Source organism: Seriola lalandi, unplaced genomic scaffold (assembly GCF_002814215.2).
Source record: "Seriola lalandi dorsalis isolate HSWRI2012SDOR001 ecotype SW California unplaced genomic scaffold, Sedor1 jcf7180002054855, whole genome shotgun sequence".
Classification (NCBI taxonomy): Eukaryota; Metazoa; Chordata; class Actinopteri; order Carangiformes; family Carangidae; genus Seriola; species Seriola lalandi.
Genome location: NW_019525408.1, coordinates 579,446 through 606,945, shown reverse-complemented (window position 1 = coordinate 606,945; position 27,500 = coordinate 579,446). Strand labels below are relative to the sequence as shown.

Genomic DNA, 27,500 nt, shown 5'->3' with positions numbered 1-27,500 from the left:
AAAGAATGAAGGCTTTTTCTTCCTCTTGGCTAAAAAGCTGTTATTGTGAAAGCTCACTGTAGATAGTGAGATGAGATAAGGAGACTGTGTCCTTTTGTGGCCAGTTCAAGGATACACAACAGCAAGAGAGCTGCTGTAAGAGGTGTGCAACCAACCAAATTCATCTGGAATGTGTTCTGAATTTTAAAAATTGTATTCTAAGTTTTAATAATGTATTATGAATTCAAATTGACACAAAATTCAAGCTGAGAATTTGCTGGTAGCTCTTACGCCATACTGAGCACGACATCTTCACTTCTATCAAATTCAATGTAATTAAAATAAATTCTGAAATGTTATAGATATACTGATAGAATATTCAAACTGACAAAAAATAATGCAGAGCCAACCACCCCCAGACATCTCAGTATAGCATACACAGTACAATTTACTATTCATCTCCGAGGGAAAGGGCGGAGCTTGAAGAGGGGGCCTTACCTTGACGACTGTGACCAGGCCCTCGTTAGTGGTTGGATCAGTGGGCACAGAGAACCTGCCAGTGGGGTCGCCCCCGGTGATTTTGTAGACAGCATTCCAGGCTGGCGTGTTGGGCTGGTCCTTGTCAGTCACCGTCAGGTTGGCCACAATGACATTCACACGGTTTTCAGGCACCTCGCCGAAAAACTGCATGAATAAACCATGAACGTACAGAACAGCGAGCTGTTAGTGATACTGCTGTGGCAGCAGAAAACACACTGGGCCTTGCCTTACACAGCACAGCAGGACCAATCTCGGGTAAATAGACATCTAAGGTAACTTATCATGTCGTCATGGTCATCTCATTCCCTGCTCTCCCCTGATAGCACAACAGTGGCATTACAAATTTCAGTGATTCGCAAGCACGGTAAGTGCCTCCTTCACTTGGGCAGACATCCCCGTAGCAGTATGTGTCAACATTTGGAGGGGGGTATAACACTTTGCACATGGCTGGCTTCTTGGGTATCTGTATGACTTCGGAAATGCTGGGCAAGCAGAACTATTTAAGTGAGCAGAACTGATGGTTCAGTGCATATATCTACTTTGGGGCGACATGAGGGTCCTTGAGATGCTTCCCTCTCACTAAGATTACTGTGTTGCCTTAGATATGAGTTTGTTCCTTACCGTCTCAGCAGTAAACTCCGGTGGATTGTCATTAATGTCAGTGACTCTGATGACAGCAGTGGCTGTGTTGGAGAGGCCGTACATGGGGTTGCCTTCCATGTCAGTGGCCTGGATGATCAGTGTGTACTGGGGCACTTTCTGGAGGGGGAGGGAAGAGTAACAATAACAGGATTAAGACATAATTTTTTGTATGGCAATGATGTAGCAATTTAAACAGTGAAGTGAGATGTGTTGTTATTGTGAACTACATTATGTTGAGCATTTGATAATATATAATCCCCCTGTCAAGTATGCAAATGAGGATAGGCAAAAGATTAGAAACACTGTTGTATATAATTCAGTTCACTACAAAACTACCACAAATTACAGCCTCAAAAATGACCTCATGGTTGAATCAACACCTCTCTTGACTCAGTGTCAGCAAAAAGTGAGCATTATAAGCTCCATGAAGATTTATTTCTGGGCTATTGTATTGGATTATGATACACTTTACAAGTCTCTCTAATAAGCTGGTTACTCAATGTGCATGAGTATTAATGTTTTCAACTAAAATGAAACAAATCTGAATTGGATAGCTTCTTAATTATGATGGCTAATGGTGGCTTTTTATATAAATCTGATTATTCCCTATGGGGGGATGTGAGTTTGCGAGTGGATGTGTGAAACTTACACCTCTGCTATGTACACCATCATGAAGCTAACAAATGACTCTTTTCACATTAAAAGCCACTCAGGTGACGGCCCAGTTGCTAGGTAATGAGAGTCGGGCAAATTACTTTCATGGTGGCAACTGGCAGACATAAAACGGCGGCCCCAGGGCGGAAGTGATTGAGCAGCCACCTAGCCAGATTGCCCTCGCTAGAATTGCACCAACTGGCTCCAGCTTTCTATACTATTTTATTTATTTTCTCAAACAGCCATGCGATTCAATTAAATTAGAGAGTGGTAGCATTTACAGCACAGGAAATAGAGAGAAAGAAAATGCAAGTAAAGCCTCTGCTTTAGACAAAAAAAAAACACAGAAGGCGAGAATGAGGGAAGGGAAACATTTAGCTGCTCAGTGATGCACGCTGCATCCTTGTAAGAGTAAATAAGTGTGAAAGAGCCAAGTCCATTTCTACTTCTCATTTAGCTGATAATCAGCAAAATTCACTTTGGCTCATTAGCTCTCAGACAGTCTGGATATTAGCAAAGATACTCAAGCTGTGTTTTGTCATCATATAAAAAATGCACAACCCATTTATGTAAACATGGAAAATGGATATGTTGATCTACATCTACAACAAGCTGCAAATGCAGAACGAAAATGAGTTTATATAATGGATGGCCTTGCTAATGAAGGTTTCACTTAAATGCCGACTATTTTATAATAAGTCTACGTTCATAAACATTAAATAGGGAAGAGAATGGCAAACACATTAAAGTGTATGAAATCAAGAAAGGGAAAGCTATCCCATAAACAGATGTAGGAGAAGGTAAAGCGAAAGAGTGAAGAAATGAAGGGCAACAAAAAAACAAAAGTGTCAGTCACCTCTCTGTCCAGGCCTGCTGCCACCGTGATGATGCCTCCAGTTTTATTGTTGATGGTGAACATATTGGAGGTCGGACTCTCTGGAGTCTGAGACAGGATCTTGTAACGCAGCATCCCATTAGCAGTTTTGGGGTCATCTTTGTCAATGGACGTTACTGTCATAACAAATGTTCCTACAGGATAGAAAGACAGAGAGAAGATGGAAATACATGTTATGTGTCCATTTATTTCTTTTCTTTTTGTGCCTATCAAAAGATAGTAGAAGTTGAGCGAACAGTGCTATTTGAATAGTGTTGGAATTGTAGTTTTGTAATATAGACATCTAATGTTCTTTTTGGTGATCTCAAAAGTCCACTGATCGCTTTAATACAGCAGAAGCAGAGTTAACAAAGTGGCCACCCCAGGAATGTTATCAATGCCCTTTGATCTGCTAACACTATGGCATCATGTGGAAATGGAGACTCAGACTACAGCCAATCGTTTGCTCATACAGTGCGGTGCTGCGCGCGGCTTTATGTGGTATATTACCTGGCTTGGAACCCTCTGGGACACTGCCGTTCCAGATCTGATGGGTGAACTCGGGTCTGTTGTCGTTCATGTCGATTACATTGATCACAATGTCAATAGGGTTTTCTACCTGGTTGCCGTTCAGGTCCACTGCATGAGCTCTCAGCTGGAGGAAAACACAAACACATCTGGACTGTACAACTGTTCAAGCGAAGACTGTTATCAACTGTGCAAACAATATGTTGGGAGAAACCACTTACTGAATATCACCCATTAAACTGCTGTGATAATTAACCCCGCAAACCATAATTAAAATCTTTCAATGCATGTAGAAGCGCAGAGGTTCAGAAAAGCCTCTTTATTTCATAGCGGTGTGACCAAGTGAGGAATTCTCTCTTTGTAAAGAAGAAGTTTTTCCCTCTACTAGCTCTAGCACGTGCAGGGAAAAAGACAAACAGAAATTAGATTTAGTCTGATACCCGCCAGAGTTGACAACAACACAAGCATTCTAGCTGCATTTTTATAGTTGTCTCTTGAAACACATACACTCAGTGCAGTTGCCTAACACTGGTTCAGCATAGGTTCAGTTGTGTTTTACGAAAACAAATCCGATCTGCTGAATCTTTTTGCACCTCGAGTACATGTTTTTCCTACAGACACTAAACTGCAGGTTTGGTGCCTGACACAGGACTCGTGCTCTAGAGTGAATATAAGCAATGTAGTATATATTGAAAAATCTACAGGCTCTGTACAGTATACATAATATGCCTGTGCATGTTTACCTTATAGTGTAGTTCAAGTGCATATTAATCAATGAATCTATGTTACAGTGTTGCTTGCCTACAGCAAAATTAATTGCCAAACTCGCATATCAGTAGCACTCTCAATACTGATATGCTCCTGTGTTGCTCTCCAGTTTACAGTTCACATACAGTTCACTTAAACTGAACCAGTTAGGAAATCTATGAAGATTTTTTGTTGAGTCTTTTGTGACTTTCAAATATAACGCAAGTAGACTCCTTTAGATGAATATGTTCCATTGTTTTACTTGCTTGATGTCTACCAGTTTGTTAAAGCACATGAAAATATACGATTAAAAATACAGCTATATAATTTAAAGACCATAGCAATGTCATGGAAGAACCACTAATGAATAAAGCAGCTTTACAAGGAGCTGAGGTTCTCCTAATGTATTTAACACACACACACACACACACACCCAATTCATTCATCACATCACTCGTCAAACATCACGTTAAATCCCTTAAATTCTCAGACGGATAAGTCAGATTTCCTGGGAGACCCCAGTCTTTATTGAGTCTGAGGAGGCAGTTTAGGCTACACATGACCCTTGAGCACATGCCAACTGGCAGGAATGTACAGCACCACCAGACAGAACATATTTCTCTTGATGAAGTAAGCTGGAAAAACCATTTGCAAATAATAGAGATCATTACCGAGGTTTTTTTTAGTACGAGCCATTGTGTCTAACTTACATGGAAGCTGGGGATGTGCTCTCGATCCAGGGGCTTGTTCACTGATAACTCTCCAGAGATCGGGTCGATGATGAAGATGCCAGTGGGAGGCTGGTCAGCGCCAGGGCCTGTCACACTGTATCTGAGGGACCGGTTTTTGTCATGGTCCGACCGAATCTGTGGATGTTAAGATTTGTTAATGAATGCCTCCCAACAATGTTAACTAGAACCTGAAACATACCAGATTTTTCAGGCTCATACAAATATTAGAGAGGTAAAGAAAAATCTGAAAACAAAGGAATGTGTTTTAGATCCCTTAAATTTGACAATAAACTGCAGTAAACTAGTACTGGTCACTATACTGGCTCAATTGGCTAATTTATCTAATATTCACAATAACAGAATGCATCAAAGTTACAGCTACAACTTAATTACATTATTAATCTTTATTTTCTGACTATTATTTATTGTTTATAATTTTCTAGAAATTTCATTGGATTGCATAGAGATGTCTTTAGATTTTTAGAAGTATTCAATTATATCAACAATAAACAGTAAAGCAGATCTGACTTTTGAGAAGCTACACCCAGCAAATCTTTATTATTCAGTTATTTGTTAAAATTGACAATAACGTCCTGTAGATTGACTCATTTAACGACTTGTCATTTCAGCACTGGTTTAAAAATATGGTGCTGTGTAAGTAAAAGAGTGCATATAAAGAGTGTGTGTGTCTGTGTAGTATTGAAGTTCTGTCTTGGCTGCGCTGTCTATCCTGTTTGCCCTGTAAGCCGAGACCCTCTGTGCCTACACCCCAGATCCATGCTGAGCAAACAAAGTATTTCCTCATCCTGATATCATCCACTAAAGTCCAGAAACATCCCTTCTAATATGGCCGGATTAAATATAATACACACAAATGGCATGTACAGGACTTATCATTCAGTAAGGAAGTCAACTTAATTTGCTGAAAAGGGATCTACTTCTTCTTAGTATTGCTTCTTTAAGTATTGCTTGTCCTCTGTCAGCTACCCACACCCAGCCCCAACCAGAGAATTGTTGCAAATGAACTGGGCCGTGCGTGTCCTTGAGCCATGATAAAAGGACTATAATATCTCAACAGGCAACTGAGGAACAATTGTACTGGTGAGCACTTCAGATTTCTCTCTGCTTATAAATAATACCATGTTACATTGGCACCGACTGCCCCCTGAAAGAAAAGATAAATAATATAGTGTAAAAAAGAGCCCCGACCTTTAGCAAAGTGCTGTAAATATAAGCATTTTGTTGAAGGCATAAGACTCATGTCTGTGACCCTCTGAGTGGGAGCTCGGGGCAGCAGGGGCCTACAAGGTTGTCAAATCAAGCAAAAAGCATTTTCTTTGGAGTTGTGAGAGTGGTGTGTGCGTGTGTGCGTGCGTGCGTGCGTGCATGTGTGTGTGCATGTGCTTGGGTGAGCTACGTTACCCGGACAAGCTCTTGCGGGAATGGGCCTCGTGAGTTTTCTGGGACATTGATTGGGGGGATGACCCAGTCTCTCTTCATGCGTTTGAGTTGGCTGTCTGTGTTTCGTGACGGAAACACTATTTCCTTCAAATCCTTGGACATGACTGGAGGGACGGCAACTTCCTGGACCTGTGAAAAGGAAATGATTTAGTTCAAGAGCTGGGTGGTGATCACATCTATGCTGTAAATAATGTACATTTTTAGCCACGCTAGCAACATGGCACTATGGATGGCAATGTTAGTTGGTCCACCTAAGACCATCTGATGGATGGCCATGAAATGTAATGCAAACGTTCATGGTTTCTAGATAATTATTCCTACTGACTTTGCTGATCCACTGACTTCACGTGGCTGGATCTGTCATGTAATTTGTGTTCAGTGCCAGGTTGTAAATGTTAGCATGTTAACGTGCTGAACCAAGATGGTAAACATGTTAAACATTATACCTGCTAAACAGCAGAATGTTATCATTATCTCTGTGAGCATGTTGGCATGCTGACATGAGCATTTTGCTCAAATCACTGTATAAGTACAGCCTCACAGAGTTGCTAGCGTAGCTGTAGAGTCATCATGTTAACAGCACAACACCTTATTGCAATGGTAGACTGACCAATGACCCTTCCCTTTTTGTTACACAAAATTAAATTGATGTGGTGATAAAAGCAAACATGCTGCCATTTTCTGCAAAACCTAATAAGCTCTTCCAAATGTAATACCTACTCTAAATGTCTGTTCAATCAAACAATCCATTCTTTCACAACTTTCTTTGTTGCTTAAAATATCCACAGTGCAACATGTGATGATATGCTTTGAAACACTTTGGTGTGGCTACTGCGGCAGCCGCACAGCACCAGCGCTGGTTTGCTTTAAATGTCAGACCTCTTCTTATGTGCTGATAAAATGCACCCACACAGACAGACCAGCTTCCATAATGGATCTGCCATCCTCCCTCGGCTGTAATGAATGAGATTTGAAACAAAGGAGGATGGTACCTGCAAGCCAGACACTAAACACACAGATGGCTCAAATTGCCTATGCTGCTCCAGAGACTGAGAAGACTGAAGTAGTGCCAGAGAAAGTTAAAATAACCTTGAACAAAACACAGCGGGAAGGAAAACAGAAAAACAATATGTAAAATCCGTCAATGTCAGTGAATGATAGCTGGGATTTCAATGGAACTGTCACGTCCCTTGAAGTATCTTCCTTACTATTGCCTGTAATTATTTGAATGTTGATTGGTTATGCGGTACTCAAGGCCAGGAAACTACTACAAAATGTTCTGTGCAAACACAGAAATTAATTACCACTTTGCCACCTTGTATCGTGACCCATATCCCACGTTCCCCCTCCTCTAACATCTGGGGAGCTGTCGGAGAGCTTCCACTAATCATGTTTGAAATCCGATTATACTGCTTTCACACATTGGAAATGCAGAGAGGCAAGCGGACAGATAACGAAGGGGCATGCTTCAGAAATATCTATTACCCTATTAAAATGGGTGCGAGTGAGAGCAGTAATTATTTGCAACCTGCATCTGGAATGATGAATGGCATGGTGGGTTTGTCCAGCCCAAAGCACATCTATCTCTGGTGCACTGGAGGCCTGCACCCATCCACACTATCAGAACCCCCTCCATCTTCTGACTATTAGTCTACTTCAGAGTCCAGGAGAGTGTTAGGCTGAGTGTCGGCCTGAGTGTGTGTGAGAGTGTGGAAAGGATTACGCATGTGTGTATTTGCCCTTTTAGAAAAATTGCCTCTTTCAGATTCTGAAACATTTTCCACTCACGGACTGCGGTGGAGCTGAGGTGCTGATAGAGGTGATGATAGTGGACGAGGACACTCTCATGTTAATGAGGATATTGTTTGGCTGCCATTGATTAAAATGTTTCCCCAAGGCAGCAGCATTCATAGCACTAATAAAAAAATGTAATCACTTATGTGATTAAGAGATGCATGATGATTCATGACAATAATTGTGCTGGGGGGAAGATAAAGCGCCCAGGACCTCATAAATGTGCAAGATACAGAAAAGTCAATCCCTGATTTCATTATGGACAAATCAGGACAAATTCAACAACTCTCAACAGATACAGATCAGACACTGATGATACAGTTGATAATTTGTTTACACATGTAGAACCCATGTGAGATTCTCACTTTTACTTAACATCTAAAGAAACCTGTAGAAAGTCTTGTTTACCTGTTAGGGACACATATGTATTTGCCTTTGACCAACCGACAACGGTGACTAATGGTATCATTAAAATCACATACCTGCAGGAGCCCCTATAGTAATGACTGTCACTGGCTAACGATGGTGTTTTGAAAAGCCATGAAATCATTACCGGCTGCAAGTTTAATTTCGGCCCAGCAGACCACTGCACCCGTAGCACTGACAGTAAACACACATAACTGTCGGCATTAACTTTTAATCTGCACCCACATAAAATATGATGCCCGTCTTTCCTGAGATTATCTGCTGCACCACACATTTAGAAATGGCCACTTGTGGCCATTTGTTTAAGTGTAATACAGGGATTAAAACAAAAAGCACATTGGTCTTTGTAAAACAAACACAATTACTGCATTTGGGGGTGTTCATTAAGACACCAGACGGCTAATGATTTAAGATCTTCCCGCAGTTATTATAAACACATGCACATTAAGTCTCACTTATAACCCTAGATAATGGGTCAGGATAGGGAGCAGCACACCCAGTTGAGAATAGCTTGTATGTGTCTGTGTCTGTGTGTGTTTAGCGTCACTGTGTAGCATCCTGTAAGTTTAAAGCAACAGATATTATCTAATTGAGCAGGATCACATAATCCACTGGCACTGAAGTTAAAACCTCAGCAATAACACAGCCTTTAGAGCTTCTTTTCATTTCCTGGTTACAAGGCAGACGGATAGGACATGTGCAGTGCTTTTTTTGTGCACTTCCTCTGATCCTTGGCCAACCACAATGTTGACATATGAGCACACGGTCATCCTAACTAATTGCAGATGACTGCACAACGCGTCCAACAGAACGGTTAGAGCGGCACTCTACAGCTCAGACAGATGCTTCCCGTCAAAGTACTGAAAGAGGTGCGGTGCGTCCCTTTTTGGATGATAAGGCAATAACCTCACAATCACAAGGCATGTTCACTGAAATCAACTTTATGAGGAGCTATTTTGCATCTGCTCTTGATACCCACTGACCGTGTTGAGTATATGTTTGTGCCCCTAGTAAATTGACACATTAAGTTTTAATGAGCAAGCATCCACCCAGTCTCTTGGAACACCTGCTACAATTTAGGCTTGGTGCACACAAGAGAATTTTCAAATCTTAACCAATTTTAATAATGTGGGAGACCACAGACATGACAACACATTTAACCAATTTATATTAATATTTTAATTGTAAGAATGCACACACACCAGACAACCAGACACCAGACCACACACTTGGTGTATATACTAAATGATTTCACAGAGGTAATTTCAGGGGCTTGAGGTCTCACCGAAATAAAACAAACATGGAGGTTTACCGTGGTCATCAGCTGGTTCAATTTGTTTGTGCTATGGTTTGCACCAAAAAATCTGCATGGCTTATATATTTTGTAGCAGGAGCTGGAGGTGAGTTGGAAATAAAGTGTTGTTAGTCTCAAATGAGGCTAGTGCAAGCTAACTATATTGTTATTTGTACACAGGTCAAGGGGAAAGTGAAACCTGTGTTCATTAGAAATTTAGTGATTTTCATACATTCTCTGACGTTCCAAGCGCCGTTCCATATTGATATTACTGTGCTCTGGGCTTGTATGAAGTTACTGGCAATTGCTGGGTAGAATAATATATTATGTAGTGATGTTTCCCAATCAGCTTGCTTATTGGCTATTGCAGGTTTCTGCTAAATATTCCATCTCTGTTCTTTCAAGCTACAGGAAATCAGGTCAGTAACATTAAGATTATGTCTGTAAACTCCTCACACTACAGGATCGTTTGGGCAGATAACTGGTTCAGACCAGCCTGGAATTGGGAACGCCATAAAGTTGGGAGGGGTGAATGAGACCCAAAATCTGCCCAATTATCCTCTAGTGTAGAGCCAGCATTCGGGATCTAGTCATCTGTGAATGTGCTGTGTGTCTAATAAGCGTATGTTATTTGATACGAGGGAAGTATTGATCATTCCACCTTTCTATGGCAGTAACATCAGTCAGACCATCGACAAAACAAGTCAGAAATGTTATAGTAGTGTTTGAGGTGTAGTCACCTGCTGGCTGGATTGAGTGGAGGGCATCAGCCTGACTTGGGTCACCCATTGCTGCAGCGTGGTGGAGTCACTGGCCTTGATCAGCAACGGTGACACAGGGAGTGTAGAGTGCTGAAGACTCCTGGCAGCATAAACTACTCCGTCGGCCTCTATCCGGAAGTCAGAGGGATTACTGCATTCAAACCGCACCAGACCACCTCGGCCACAGTCAAGAAACCTCACTGCAAGAGACAGACACAGATTCAAGTTAAAAATTACCAGTGAGAGAGAAACCTAGGGAGAGAAAAAAAACTTAAATACATAGACAAAGGGGTTGGAAGACAGACAGACAGCCCGCCAGACAGAGAGACAGACAGAAGGTCCACAAAGGTTTTCTGATTCTCTTTCTCGCTCATACATTATTCACTTCAAGCTGTGCCCCAAAGGTATTGCTGAAAACAGGTGCAGTGGAGGAGAGTCAGAGGGAGAGAAAACTAAAGAAAAAAGGAAGTGTTCCCCTTAAGGGCTATTAAGAAGAGTCCAAAAACCCTAAACAATACATTTAAAACCTGATGTGTATATTAGACTCTCTAAATGCCCCTCTGTGTTTGGATTTTAGAAAATAAATACAGTATGTATAAAGATGTTAAATTCGGCTAGATAAGTCTTATTTTATTTCCAGCTAAGGCCATTGCATGCCAGCTTTGTCCCCCATGACATACAGGTATGGCTTCCACGGATGACTACCTATCCTCAGCACCTCGAGAGACAGAAGTAAGTGCATGTGATGTTTATTTCATCGGCATGTTCACACAGAAAACACACCGAAACTCATGCACACATACAGATACTGCAGACAGGCTGCTCATGGGGGCTTGAGTCCCACAGGTGCCTCAGTGGCAGTGGTACAACATTGGTTCATGTTACAAGTGAGTGACAGTACAGCACAACCTACGTAACTCAAACATGTACACACACACAAACATAGTTCAACACCTAAGAGCCTAGCTGTGTGATCCTTTTGTGTGGATATGTTTCCCTGGCAGGCCCACCTCATGTTTATAGCACACGAAACAGCATAAAGGGAAAGATAAAAATTCCTCCCGGCCTCAGAGATCACAACGTTACCATATATTGTTTGTGTGGAGGCTCTGCTGGTGCTGCTTTGAATTATTAAAGCAGATGTGGAATTACTTAACAAAAGCCTTGAAGAAGGGTGCCTAATCTTCCTTTGTGCTGCTACCTTGGGGACCCACTGATGTCTTCAGAGTATCATCTGCAGTCTGAGTGCATAGAGTTCCTCTGGGCTTGGGGAGAGGATGCAGTAGATCAGCTTGGGGTCTAAAGGAAGTCATACATTTACCCCAAGGCCTAATTTAATATTATCGCTCACACACTTGCAATCAATTCTGCCAAAGTGCACCACAACCTACAACTAATAAATCTCTCAAATGATGACAGGGGTGAATTTGACACTTTTCTTATAACAGCCAACAGGGCAAGTGGTTTCAGACCCTTGGTTTCAGCACTGACAAAGATGAACCTGAGCAAATAAAGGTACAATGGCTGAATACAAGACAGCAGCAGGAAAGGGATGGCGAATCTTACTCTAAAAAAAAAAAAAGAAACTATTATAGAATAGTGAATGTAAGGAAAGAAAAGAGTGGCAAAAACCAAATACCACAGCAAGCATCCTATACAAACTAGCATGTTTTTGAATGTTAGAAGAAGAATGCATGTAAAAGACAGAAAGAGAGGGGGAGAGAGAGAAAAAATGAGGTCGCCTAAGGAAAGTTCGGAAATTGGCATGCAGTGTATTCACAATGTATTCACCCTGATGAATGAAAATGCAATCTTACTCTACTTTATCAAAACCCAAACAGGGAGAACAAATTTCTGCAAGGACCATGTGCTGCATTCCATTACAGCCTGCTAAAAGATTTAAACACTGACAAAAGAAGAAAGCAGCACTGCAATCTGGACTTTTTTTTACCTGAAGAATTGCTATTCATCTAAATATTGCCTACAAGGTGAAGTAGCATTGCCGGAGAGACAGCGGTTTCAATAATGAAGATAGAAGATGACAATATCTTTCTTCTACATTGGAATACATTTGATATTGACCTTCTCCTTCCTGTATGTTCTTGTTCAATTACTATTGACCAATTAGTTTTTTTTTTCTCTTTGAGCCTGGCAAAGCTGACATCAGATAGATGACTTTCTCTTTCTGAAGGTTTTGCCTCAAAGCCAGCCACCTGTAAACTCAAAGCCTTCAGGCAATCAACCTAGCCAGCCCAAGTCAGCAGATACTCAGACATAGGTGGAATACAGAGCAAGGGACTGTCAAAATAACTCACAGTACAGCAGAAGAAAAGTCCATAGATTTAAGCTTCACATTGTTGCTGGTGGGCAAAGTCTCACTCACGCTATTTCTGACTCAGATGCTCGGATTAAGAATACCATACAGTGTTACCCAGCAAATGTAGGTATGGCTGAAACAATCAGTAGATGACTCAATTGAAAAAAATGGTTCCAGCTTCTCAAATACCAAGATTTGCTGCAAGATTTTGTCTTTTAAATCATTGTAAATGTCTGTAGTATTCAGTGTCGTTTGGTCAAAACAAACAATTAAAAGACATCATTTTTGACTCAAGGAAATTGTAATGAATTATATACTGAAAATAAACACTGAGTGATTATTTAAATTAGCTGAAGTTGAAATATATGTTGCCGGCAGGAATGAGCTTGGGTTGCCGTAATGATTAAAAGGAACTGTCTGATGCTTATATTTACTTCTGCATTCTTCCAGCTGTACTACTTTGGCCTGTTCCTCCTCCCTCATTGTTTTTAGGGCATTCCAGTTAGCTATTTGTCAATACGTAGTAACTGGACACCAGTAATGTAACACTTGCTGCCAAATTTTGGATTCACATATATTGCCTTTCTGCACCTTGAAGCTGCAGCCCATGTGTTTTCATTTTCTGTCCTGCTGGCATTTTTGACTTTACATTTTTTGTGAGTGTGTGTTCTGGGGTACTTGACAGCAGTGTTCCCCATGTGGGTTATTTTAGCCTAAGCCGCTCTTTAACATTGTCTGAAATTTAGCCATCAGGACACCTCTGGGAGACCCTTCAACAGTCAGCCCCCACGGCAATCGCAACAAAAACTCCCAGCAGGCACGACCATTTCCAATGATAATGAATAGGAATGTCCAGCATGTGCCTATTCATTTATCAGACAGACTCTGGTGGCTTACAAAACCACAGAAATGTCTAGTGTGGCTTGGCTTTAAACCTGGCTGCTTCAACTTATCTATATCTAGATGTATTGGCTCCCCAAGGTATATGGCTAGAAGAGATCTTGGCTGCCACGCCCTATCAGACATGTCGTCATAGGCACAACGATAAAGGCCTTTGGTTTGGACAGAAATGCCGATGCAGCAGAGGGGAATTGGGGGTTGGGGTTAAAAAAAAAAAAAAAAAGGGGAGAGAGGGAGAGGGAGAAACAAGCCTGTCAGCAGAAAGGCCTGTCCAACTAATGCCCTGCACCGGGGCCCAAAATTATCTCCGACTCAATGATCCTATTCACGGCTTAGATGCCCCCCCTCACTGACAAGCAACACAAAAACCTCGGCTAACCTCTCCGTAGTGCCAGAGTGCCTCGCTATTGTCTGCTTCATCACGTGATAACTCTAACTCAGACAGACACAAATAGTTAGAGAGAGAGATAGGGAGAGGCAGAGAGAGATACATTTAATTTGGAACATGGAATGTCGACTCTGACTGCACAGACGAAAAGAAAATGTTCCACAATCTAGGCTTTTACGCCTGCCTGCCAAATACAGTGGCTGCAAATTAGCAGGCTGAAAGTCCCTCTAAATGTGACAAGACAGAAACCTCTCATGTGAGATCATCCCAATATACCATCATTCATTTCTGAGAAGTGAGGTCACTGACAGTTGAGAAATACTCAGCATAGGTGTTTCATCAGTAGCCGCAGATAAATGCAGACCCAGGCAAATACCCCAGTGGTAACCCCCCCACCCCCCACCCCCAACCCTGGCAAACGATACAACACCCCTGACAAAATGCATTATTCACAAATGAATGTGACCAGGTTTAGTACAGTGGCCTACACTGACGATGAGACAATGCAATATGAAGCGGAGGCTCCAACTGAATGTGCTGTGTGAGACATCCATGCCAGCACCACTGTTTATAAGATCCTGTTAAGCCCCAGTGGAGCTCGCACTCTGGTACCTCAATTCAAACTGCTGTGATATGAAATTCTAATCCCATCCCAAACTGGGGAGAATACGCTAAATTAAGGTCAATGGCGTACAGACTTGGTGCCCAACCACAAAAATATCCTTCACAGCATATTCTAATTGCCCAATTATTGCACAAACTGCTAAAAGCACTATACACTAATGTTTTTAAAATAAGATGACTGCTTGCTATGTGTAATTGTGCATGCATGTTTTTTTCCTTCAACTGAATTTTTTTTTTTTCATGCTATTATTATGAATGCCTACTCACAGCTTCAAGGCTGGTAAGTAAACAAACGCCATTATACAACTTATTAAATCCTATTCTTCAATTATAGCCATTTCCATGCAGATGCTTAAAATGTAAGGCTATTTTTCTACGTAAATCTTCCAGTGGAAAATGACAATCAATAAATTCATTTCCATTTTATTACAAATATATACACTATGCACATTTAAACTGATGATCCAAAACTACATTTAATTGTGGCAGGAATTATGTCAATAAATCTGGGGTTTTGAAAACATCATCGGCTCTTTTTTAATAAAAACAACCAGCACTGGTAGAGGGGCAATCTTGGTATTTGAGGAATGTTCCACTACTTGTCTGAATCAAGACATTTCTAAATGTCCACTTATTCACAGAACCTGAGATGCAGAGATGAGATTGAGGTATATTTCTGTTTTTAGAAAATCGGTTATTCTTCAGAGAAAGTAAACTGTTTTTAGCTGAAGCTTGGATCTGGGAATGATGATACTCCCTTTCACCAGACTAAAGCCCTTGAAGGCATTTTACTAATGCACTGCACTTCAAACGCGCAAAGCATTCCATGCATTTATAGCTGCTCCTAAAATATGTAAGGGATTTGCATGAAAAAATCATGCAATGTTTGTACTCTGTTCAGTGTCTCTAGCAATTAAGAAAACTAAAGAGGAATTGCATCAGAGCATAAACACGTTTAACAAGCAGCTGGCTCATTTTCCTAGCTTGATTGCAGTGACCATTCCCCTAGCACTTGCTTTGTGTAGTTTATGCATATTGTTTGAGCTATTTTTCCTTCCAAAGACTGCTGCCTCAATTATAGAATTATGAAGAGGCCCTCTAAAAACGTATTGATACCACCTTCCCTTATCACACATACCCACATTGGTACCCACACTGAGAAACATAAGCACCATGGATGTCTAAGCGGCTAGAGCCATATGAGCTTACTCAATCTCAAACACAGAGACTTTTAAGCTGCCTTGATCTAGCTAACTGGCCCTTAGGAGAGAGAAACTATTTTCTTTCATTTTGATGTGTTTTTTCTTTTCTTTTAACACTTGTATTTATACCAAATTAGCACATGGTCATTCGCTCTCCCAGGGTACAGCAACCCCCTTTGACAACTACTGTATTCAAAGGACAATTACAAGGTAAGCAGACTCCCCACCAGACCAAGAGTCACCTCCATTTCCTTTAGAGTGTCAAAGCTTCTCCCTGTTACTGTTGAGCACAAAAGGTTCTATGTTGTGTCTCAGCAACGATTAGCCTCAAGGAAGCTACCATCACCCTCTCCACTGGCTGTCCCATGCCGACACATCAACTTCATGCTTTGTAGATACCTGCTGGGTTCTTAGCAAAAGCTAACCGAACGCAACCGACCGCTGTGATCTTCATAAACTGACATTCAGTAAGAGCCTCTTATTCCAGTGGCAAAACAGGTTTCTCTGCAAAGAAAAAAAATGCATGATGACAGCTCGGCTCTTTTGAATAAGTAATATTTGGCCTTTGAAAATTCGCAATCTCAATGGCTTAGTAGTGAAGGGGGAGCACAGGGGGACATCACAATTATTCTTGGGCCTTTGTTGGGTAAATGAAATGATTCTGTGTTTTCCAGTACAATGACAGCCAAGCATTGTGTGGATTACTGTGTCACTGGAGCCAAGAGCTGATAAGGCTAAGCTACATCCTTCTGCAGTTATCAGCACATAGCTACTGGGACTTTGTTCTGTGAGTTATTGAGACGAGCGGCTTGATACAGAGGTTTAAGTGGGGTATTAAACTGACCACATTACCAGGATGTCAAACACGCTTGCTCTTTATGATGTCTTTCAGCAAAGCTCTGTGACCCCCTGCAAATGCTTACAGGTGAAGCTCATTATGAAAAGCCTTCCGTTAATATACTGGTAAATGAAACGACTAAAATCAGAAATGCTTTACAGATTCAAGGTAGAAAAAAGAAAAAAAACGCTCAGCAGTCCTTTCTCCTTGAAGTTTAAAGGACAATAATTGATGCTTTTTCCAGAAGTAAACTCAAAATTACTGTAGACTATGGTGGGGCTCAGTGTTAGGTAAATGTGACCATAATTATACAAACACAGCCTCCTGTCTCTAAATCTTGAAGCCTACAGTCTACAACGCCCAACTGGCAGAACCTCTCAGATGTAAATCAGAGTTATATGAAATGAGGTGTTGAATTTCCTGCCCATAACAGATATTCTTTGACCTCACTATGTCCTCTCATAGAAGGCCACAGGGTTTTAATTGCTCTAAATACCCTTATTCACCTTAGAACTGCTGGCATTGGTCACTTTGTTCACTCTACAAATGCCTTAATGATTAATGGGGGGAAGTAGCGAGGGATGGAGATGAAGAACAAAAGCAAGTAAGAATTAAATAAAGCAGTGATGTTGGAGGCCAAAGGCAGGTCGAGACACTGGGATGCCTTTTAGAAGATTGTGAATAATAAGTCATTTAAGGTGTCCACATGCATCACTTTTTGTTGTTTCTGTATTACTAGGTCATTCTCTGACCGCACACCACAGTAATACACATTTTAGTAAATGCTCCACTGCACCATGCATCCATCTTTGCTGTGCCATGGTGCTGTTACAGAGCTACTGCGTCTCAGGCACTTTCAGCTGGACACAAAGTAAACTCATGTCTGAGACTCTGGTTGGGTGAGAAATAACCATAAATATTAAACACCAGATATTGATCGCTTTCATTTTTTATGCATTTTATTGCGATGGAAACAAAGACACAAAGAGCTGAAGTATTACGCACAATCAGATCCACCCAGAAACCTGGATCCATTTTTAAATAAGAAAACCACATCCATTTCATCACTTTTACACATTTGTAAGTCAAACGGTGGCCTATAGTATATACATGCAGTTAACGACTATTTTGAATTAGATGAAAGAGCTGATGGTATAGGGGATTTATTCTTAAATATATTTTGGGTTACAGACAATACAAGTATAAAAGTATTGCAGCCAATGGCTACATCAGCTGATTACTGGGAGCCCCAGTGCCCCCGGTTGCAAGCTGAGCTGATATTTTCTGAAGAGGCTGATCACGAGGGCTGTGCACTAAAACTGCCTCAGTGAAACCTGTAATGTGACATTATTAGGTCCTTTTGATCTCAAAAGCACAGACTCAAAGCTATTTAGTTCTTCCCCTTGATCATTTCTGTCAAAATGCCATCATAAAAATCAAAGAGACAAAGAAGGAGGCAGTGACCAGTGATGAGGTAACCTCTGCTGGCATGTTCACTGAGTCCTGTAAGACTTTTTAATCACACCAGCAGAGCGGTTCCTGTCTCTGATTTGTTGCTAAGAGAAGAAACAGAAATATATCTCTCTGGCCAGAGCTGTACCAGCCATTGTTCCAGGGAGACAGAGCTTTTAGTGGAAAAGCAGAATAGGTGACTTGTGCAATGATGTCAATGTCTCATTCGGCTTTCACCGAGTGGAAAACTAATAGTGTTAAAATCATGCATAGTTAGGCTGTGCTCTCCAGCTCCACTGTCTCCGCTGTAGTAAATATTATCCGTCAAACACTGCCCGCCAATGCTATGGCTCAGCATTGGCACTGTATCTCTCCTGTTTTAACTGAGTCAGAAGTGCATGTTTATGGAAATTATATCAACAATCACTTAAGGTTGGTGTGCAACAAGATACTCACTTACTGAGAATGAGAACAGAACTGTTATCACTGCTGAACTACTGGCGTCTGTGTGGTTGAAGATGGCTGGTGCCAGACAGAAATACTCCAACACCAGTTGGACCACCATCACCACCCTCTTCTAAAACATTGCATGCTTTAGTAGTGTGTGGAAACATATTGCATTGATCAGATCCCGACCACTGAGATATTTATCATTCATGCAGTGAAGGAGTAAAACGGAAGATTGCATTCACCCACATTTTGGCATACAAATTAATTATTATGCTACAGGAATGCATGGGATGACACTAAAGTCAGTCATAAATACACTGCATCTTTCCAAATATAAAATTCCACATTGGACATGTTCCAACACATTTAAAAGACATTAAATGTGAGACAACAAACCACACAGTTCATTAAAACTTTTGATTTGCACTGGACAAAGGTTGTGCAAATTAATGTTCAAGTAGACAAAGCCATTTCCCGGGAGATTGACCACCAAGGATGCAATTTGTACGTTATCAATTTTGATGAAATTAGCATGGTTGTATATTAGGATGTGATTAAATTCTGACAAATTGTCTAACCTCTTGTGTCATTGCTTGACATGGCGTTCGTTTAATGCTGGACTGAAGCGGATACAGCCACCGTATATAATAATAACAACCACCATGCGTGACGGTGGTAGGCGCTTATATGCGACACACCCCATCCATAGCTGTGCAGCACATACTAATTCTACAGTCTTCAATGCTCTCTGTTTAGTAATAAATGTAGCCATCTTGATGGCCTCACCACATTTAAAACACATTTTCATTACATGGTGCTGAATAAGCCACAAGAATTGCCAGTCAGAACAAACACAAAGGCAAGAACATTATGTGGTAGTCAAGGAAAAAAACTGAATAAGATGAATAAACGTCCAAGTTACATGTACCACTTCCCACTGTCTGTTTAGTGAGTCATATTCACACATTCACAAGTGACTGGTAGTCAAGGCAGCCTATTGCAGTGGGTGTAAAAAAAAACATCCTGTATAATAGAAAAATATTAGAAGTGCACTGCAAAATAGGAAGTCAGTTTTATTTCTATGTTTAGAGGCACAGCATACATGACACACACACAAAGGACGTTTGGATTTTTTTTTTCTTTGTTAATTCTACCTCCTTTTAGTTTTGCGTTGGTGTCTTTATGTTGTTCTTGATTGATATCCTCCTGATGATCCCCATTCTTCTACTTGTTAAGGTAGATTGTTTATGATTCTTGTGAGAACATGATGACTTCAGCAAATTTAAAGAAACCTCCCACTGTGCTTAATCTGACCTGAGACGTAATCTGCCAATATAAACTCAAACACTCCAGTAGATGGACCATGGCTGAATAGAGTGGATATGCCTGTAAGCAAATAACAACTCAACCATTTTCTTAACAATAATGACTCAATACTAATTAACAAGACAGAGATATCTAATGAAAAAGGCCTGATTTGTGCAACCTCTCTGCCCTCGTAAGGAATAATACTTGTGTCTGCTTTGCATAGCTCAGTTGTCAATCAATCCCATGCAAATGACTAGCTCAGGTAAAGACTGATGCGGTCCACTGCATCCAATTACAAACCTAACCACACACACAAACATGCCATTTCTGTTCACATTTTTTCCTTTTTTTCCTTTTTTTTTATACATGCAGACGTGGATGCACGCACATACACACACTCATATGGTTTCCCTTTATCCCACTGTGTGCTCAAGACAGAAGAGCGCAGCAATTTGAGCCAGATTCAAAAAGTGAGGGATTTTATTCAACACCGAGTGTCTGTAAAAAGATGTGATGCACTCACCTACAGTATAAGATGTAAAATAAAAGCATAGGGATCTGGGACCAGTTCTGGGGCCATTATGTCATGTGTGGCACAGACACAAGTTCACACTGAGTTTTTGAGAACAAAGCTAATGGAATTCCTGCTTCTCTGCCTTTTCCTTTGGAGTAGATGGGGCATGGGGAGAAAAAGGAGAAGGCATGTGAATCCTCTTTGGCTGAGAAACAAAGCGGCAGACAAAGGAAGCCGAGGCTGACAGCCTCTGGAGAAGACTGCTATACTATAAGATAGGCGCTGCTTCTGCATCGCTCTCGGAATAAAGGAAAATGATTTACTAAGTCATTTGCACACATACAAACTATATACTGTATGTTCTGCCTTACCGCTTACACCAACATCTAGAACATTATACAAATCTACATTCAGTTATGGTGGTAATCAGTTAAAATGTTCCTAGATGGAAGGGGTAGAATATATATCTTTTAAATTACAAAACAAAAGAATATTAAAGAAAGAGGAGGAGGACAAGGGGAAAAACACAGTCTTATGCTGTAGAGGCCATAAGGACATTTTAGTGCTTCTTTTTCAAGCTAAACAAAGCAAATGAGTCATTGTGGTGGGTAGACCGTTATAGTCACAGCTACAAACCATTATCTTCTTTTTACTCTCTTGCCCTACGCCACACATCATGAGAGTCTTGAAAATCTCTCTCTTAAACCTCTTCATATGAGCAAAACAAAGCAACATATGGAAAAACCCAAGGCTGTTGAGTCACTGGGTGTAGAAACCTGCCTCCTCTGAAAGGTTGGGGAGAAAAGAGAATGTAAAAAAAAAAAAAAAAAAGAAAAAGAAAAGAAGTACATTCTCAAAACAGTGACAGCAAGGAAAATAAAGCTTCTTCAAAGAGACGGATTAGGGCAGCTGCCAATACGCAGGGTGTGCGCATTTGCCATTGCATGTTTGAATCAATACGTGTCAAATTCTGCTTGAAACACAATTAGCTCCTGCTTAAAGAAAAGGACGAAAAATACACAGCAGGAAGATTAAAGACAAGCCCAATGTTCCTCTCAAAAGCTTTCATATCTAACACATACACAGCCTTTCAGACACATGACAGCTTGTTATGTGCCGCTCCAGTCGAAGAAAGCAAACAGAGAGGAAAGCATGCGTTTGTATGAATTTACAAACGCTGTCTTAATGTGTCAACCAAGCTTATCCCTTTGTACTGCGTTGGTTCCTGGAGCTATCAAACTACAACTGAAATGCTGAATGCATCTTGCTACTAACCTACTTTGACCTGCTTGACCCTCCCCCACACATAGTTTGAGCTCAAAAGAGATCAACTGAGTGGAACAGAAAAGGGGGAGGAGGCAGGTTGTTGTATGGATGGATGGAAGTATAACATCTATCTGTGCAAAGCAATTAATTTCTGTATCTTAAAGCTGAATGAATCATATTTTCAAATTGATGGCACAAACTTGTATACGCGCAGTACACAAAGAATCCATTTAAAAGCTTTCTTTTGAATGCTTCCATTATGTAGACTTTGAGAACTTGAGTTGTTTATCTGATATGGATGAAAGCTGCCATGTTGTGATACAGGCATCTTGTGCACAACTCAGAGCTGTTATTGATCCCTGTTACTGTTTTTTTTTGTCTTAAATGCAAAAGGTTCAGCCTCTGATGCTCAACGTGGCACCAATTTGTAAGAGAGACACATCTTTCTATTAGGGCTGCCCACTTTCATATGCATGACTTCTTTTTTATTTCTCAGCAGAAGCAATTTAACACAATCCACCCCGACAAATTGACATATTGCATTGGAGTCTCGCCTTCACATAATTCAGTGTGAGGGGCATTATAACTACACAAACTATTTGATGATTCAAAAAAAGTTTTCTACTCCAAAAGGCCTATAGAAAGTTGAAAAATGTGTATACACAACTTCAATCTAAAAAGCTGCAATAGTTCATACTGCTTAGATAAAGAACGCACATGATTTCCCTTATGTGAGCAAGATCTCTGTTACACATCACAAATAGAAATGGATATTACAGTCCTTGCACTGTAACGGTTCCCCAGTGCAAATGCAACATCAGGTGTGAACAATTAGTCTTGGCATCAGTCCAGCACAAGGAAGTGTCTGCTCTCACATGCATTATGTGTGTTAAGGGAACAGTAGAGCATTACCATGTGGGGAGCATGGCAGTGTGACTGGACTCTGAGAGAGGAGAGCCCTCTTACTCCCATGTAATCAGCTGAACTGAGTGGGTTCAGAGAAGGATCTGTGCAGCTGTGCTTTATTACAGACACAATGACTCCCAGATTAGGGGAACTGGAAGGAGGGAGGGAGGGAATAGAGGATCATGGGGGAGTAGGAAGGGGGGGTGAAAATGACTCCAAACACATCTGTCCTCAGTTTGTCTGCAGTATAACACCAAACCACAAGCATGGCCATGTACAAATCTGTCTCCATTTGGAAAGGCCGCCTGCGGAAATGTTTCCAGACCTTGGGTTTTTAACACGCGGACTCGTGGGAATAGTCTGTCGCCTCGCAGTGATAGCGGTGTTCGTCAGGGTCACACTAACATCGACAGTGGTGGCGCAAACAAGCAGGTGGCACATACATGTGAATCACTGTAGACAGCTTCTGGTGCTGTCGTGTGGTCTCTGCATGTAACTCAAGGAAACAATCAGTAGTGTTTTTAATCATGACCCTTTTATAGTGAGTGTGTGCTGTTTTCCTACTGTTTCCATTTGTCTATTTCTTTATTTTGAATGTCACAAAAGCAGCCTGATCTGTTACTAAGCAGGGTAATTGTTGCCTAATTACACAATGCTTTCAGGCTAAGCCTGACAGCGCATCTACACTGTTGTGAAGTGGGCTTTTAAACTTCAAAAATGCAAGTGATCATGGTGCCTCCACGTGAGTCACCCTAACCAACCCAGAGAGGGAGCGGGAGAGACAGATGAGAGGGAGAGAAGTGAGGTGCTATGTTTGGTCTGTGCTGTCCTAACATTCTGCTTCACTGGAACCTCTCAGGCAAACAAAAAATGCAGGTTCACAGTGTGTTATGCCAACAGAGGCAAGATTCACCAGGAAGACATCCCACTGCCATTAAAGCTTACTGAAAAGCCTTTCTATCCCCCTTAGAACAGCTTACGCGTAAGGAGTGATTAAACATCAAACCACACTGTTGCACCCTAATCCACCACCCAATTCCTGATGTGCCGCCCTGTTTGTCTTGCTTTCTTCCTTCACATATACATAAGTACAGACAAGTTGATTCCTAACACTATTCAGGATTAATCCCTGAATGCAAGATGTTGTGTTTGAGAAATGGCAGTAAGACTTTCTTACACAGCTGAGAAGATTTTCCTTTGTTACAGCTTACATGCGAACACGAAAAGCTACATATAACTTAATGAAGAAAAAGAAATTTTGGTTTTTATGGACATTCGTCTGCTTTTTCATTACTTGGGAAAGGCCAAAGTTGGGTAAAGTTGGCAACAACTGGCCACCAGGTACATGATGCAGCACTGCTTCTTTGTTGGAAATAGAGGATTAAATTGTTCCAGGTGGGGCCCTATTTTCTTTTAAACTCCTCTGCTAGGCCTGCAGGTATAAGAATAGCAATTCTTGAGACTGGAATTGATCCTATTTTTTAAAGCGTATGAACAGACCAATGGGAATGGTGGGAGCTGCATCACTTGGTCTGTGGCTGGTTTTATTACTTACATTGCTTCTCGTCTAAGCCTGTTCTCTCCACTTATCCACATACCTCTGATTCACTGGAGTGGGCACAAGAAATATGTCTTTTTTTTACTAGCTTAATCTCATTACTTTCATTGGCTGATAAAACTCTGTGCTAAAAGTAACCTCATTATTTATTGTTTTGAACAAAGACTATCTGCACCAGATGTGTGAGCATGTTCAGGTGGGTGTACAAGCAGTCCAGGGGTGATAATAATAATAATAATAATAATGATAATGACAATAATAATAACCTTTTATTTTTTGTTGATATCTTCTGTGGACAGGGTATGGCACAGCTGCTTATTAACCAATATGATCTCCTCCGCTACTCTATTTCCTCTAGGACCACACGGGACAGATCTGGCAATATACATGGACACTCAAGATGTACAGCCTAATAACTCACATTATATGAATTCAATAGCACATGTCTATAGCCCTGCATGGTTGTTGATAGGAGCAGTAAAACAAACTGCAATATCCCAGTGTGTTAGAACTGTTAATGATCAGTGCTGAGGGCAGACAGGCTGTAACTCACTGTCCACTGCCACCTCACTACCAATGCAGACTGTAATTCTCATACTAACACTGTACGTGAGTGTCAACGAGATGTCCCTCCAAAATAGGCAGACACAGCATCCATAAACAACATTCAGCTGACGTTTTTACAGGCTTGCCAGTTCTGTGACGTCAGCGTTGTACTTGTGGAGCCCTAAAAAACTCACCACAATATATTCCCCAGGTCTTATTGTTTCCTCAGGAAAGCATGACACTGACCGCTTTTGAAGGTTATTCATCAGCATGTGACTTGGCATCTGAGGGCAAATAATTAGTTAGCAGAGGTAAGGCTTTGGCACGGCTGACGAGTGCAGCAAAATAAGGCAAACATGGCATGCTATGAGATCACAGACTGCTAACCAGCTGTGTCTGTTGATGCTGTGGAACCCTTTCAAGCCCCTTCAACATATGGTTTGAATCAAGTACATCAGAGTCATTCTGGGTTTTAAAAACAAGCAAAGGTCCCATGCATTTGAAAATGCTGTATTAATTAAAAACACTGAAAAACACATCATGAAATTAATCTTGACGTGTAGAAATGCTGACACTGCACTTTTGTGACCACATAATTCAAAAGCACAAAAAAATACTTGGCCAAGTATTTCAGTATAATCCAGCAACTGTTTTCAATTTTTTAAAAAACAGCATTTCACATAGAGGCTCACTGTCCTATCCCTTTAAAATCAAGGATTTAAGTCTATAATGGAGTGCTGGTGTATATTATATATTAGCGATTAGTGGACTAAACAGTTTTGTTTTGCTTACCTTACTAGTTAATAATTAATATTTTATTAATGTACAACACTAGTTAAATGTTGGTTCTAAGATGTTATGCAGCCAACCGCCACTGGCAAGGGCTGCAGCCCCCTTTCCCAGTGCAAATGTCCGGATGTTGAAAACAAGCTAGGTGAAAAGTGGGACAGGTGACATCTCATAAAACCATCAGTTTGGGGGTATTTTGATTTAGAAAATGAAAAAAGGTTGTTTTTAGGCTACATCAGAATAAATCTATAACCCACTGGACTGGAGCAATGCATAACTACATTCAGCACAGACATATGGACATTAACCTGCAATGTAAGAGGGCTACTTGTGCTAGCACTACTAATGTTAACCACACTCAGCGAACCAGTATGACCTCTTTTTTTTTGCAGACACTGTGATCCTGATTCAACTTTGACTGTTTTCTGATTATATAATAGACACCTTTCTCACCCTTAAAATTTGTTCAGGTGAGAAACATAAAAAAAAAAAAAAATCAAAGTGGTTTAAAGTAAATACAGCTATCACAGCTGTTGTGTATATAAGACTGTACAGTGTCAGACTACAGGCTTTTAAGAGTTTAAAACAACAACCCCCCGCCGCCTCCTGCACATGTTCAGCTAAGAGATACACATTAACCCACTGTTGCCAATCACACAGAGGTAAAACTTTGCTTAAGTTGACGGGGTTTGAAAGCCATCCTTTCTTTCAAACGCATTACTCTGTTCTGAAGCACATCATTGTACTGAGCAAAAATCAACATAAAGCAGAAAAAAGTGTGTAAAAAGACAATACTGAATTCATTAAGTCCAGCAACTTCCATTAGTATCAAAGAGGGTGCTGTTACACTCATTAACCCTGTACACAAAAGGCAGTGGAGGGTGGGTTTTCAGTTTCTTGTTAAAGCAAACACTACAAAATGGTAAATAAATGTTAACTTGCTTTTCATGGGAGAATGTTAAAAACTAACGAGTCACTGAGTGAAGATTGGTATCTAATACATATCAGCACAGGTCAGCTCTGGACTTAATTCCATATACTATACACAACACCTTTGATCATGTCCTATAATGCGCTATACAGCATTGTCACATCGCTGTCACTCAGCTGTTTTCTGAAACCCCTTTTACGCAGCCTGTTCAAGGTGGGGATGTTGCACCTTAATTCCACCTCCCCATTCTGTATAAAAAGTGCGAACCTGAAATGAGGGGGCATTGTAGTTCCTTTAAGCATGCAGTGGAGTTAGTCACAGCATCTACGTCTGTGTAAAAGTTAGAGTCGGCACGGTGGGACAGACGCTGACGTGTTACACATCACGCGGCTGATTCCAGACCACTAGCATGCTAAAGTCTGAAAATCACACACTGCTTGTTTACAATGAACTAAACAAAGCCGACAACAAAGGAGGCATAAAGAGGGGTCTCTGATTAACAGCAATACAGCGGGTTCTCTGTATAAAAGGGGCTTACGATTTATTCCCTTTCTGGCTGACATGAATACAAGTTGTCACCACTATATACTGCAGTAAGGTTAACTAACAGCTTACTACAGCAGCCATATTGCAACAATGTAGTTGCATGATAATCAGCTTGTACCGGGTTCATACCAAAGCAGGCAGAAGCAAGAATATGGGCCCATGTCAGAAGACTCATGTTGAACCCATTCACACTAACAAAGAAGCCAACATTTTCCCAGATAGTGTCTTTGGTGTGAAACGTAACACTTCTAAGACCCGAAATGGTCAGTTGATACAGTCTGGGAAAGGGCGTTGTCCATGAACCTCAGTATGCTGCTCCATCTTGTGTTACACATCCCCCATCCTTTGTGCACAGGGACAATAACAGCATTCGGGAGGGGGAGCTACAGGGCTGATGGGGGTGGGGGGGTCGGATCTGGTTACCTTCCCAACCACTGCCATAACAACATATGGAAGAAGCTCAGTGACATGAGACCAGGTCCATCTTCCTGTATTTCTCTCTATGCTGTCTAGCTGTCGTCCCCACCCCCCCAC

At 41.0% G+C, this 27,500-nt stretch overlaps 1 protein-coding gene across 1 annotated transcript in view; it reads right to left on the bottom strand.

The window, feature by feature from the left end:
- Positions 1-27,500, bottom strand: part of cdh2 (cadherin 2, type 1, N-cadherin (neuronal)) — a 60,199-nt gene that overhangs the window by 12,849 nt on the left and 19,850 nt on the right. Inside the window, exons 3-9 of the mRNA XM_023427208.2 lie at positions 10,411-10,631; positions 6,118-6,285; positions 4,675-4,830; positions 3,200-3,344; positions 2,672-2,844; positions 1,141-1,278; positions 478-663 (exon numbers count right to left, since the gene is read on the bottom strand). Of these exons, the coding sequence (XP_023282976.1) occupies positions 478-663; positions 1,141-1,278; positions 2,672-2,844; positions 3,200-3,344; positions 4,675-4,830; positions 6,118-6,285; positions 10,411-10,631 (1,187 nt within the window). The remainder of the gene's footprint in view (positions 1-477; positions 664-1,140; positions 1,279-2,671; positions 2,845-3,199; positions 3,345-4,674; positions 4,831-6,117; positions 6,286-10,410; positions 10,632-27,500) is intronic.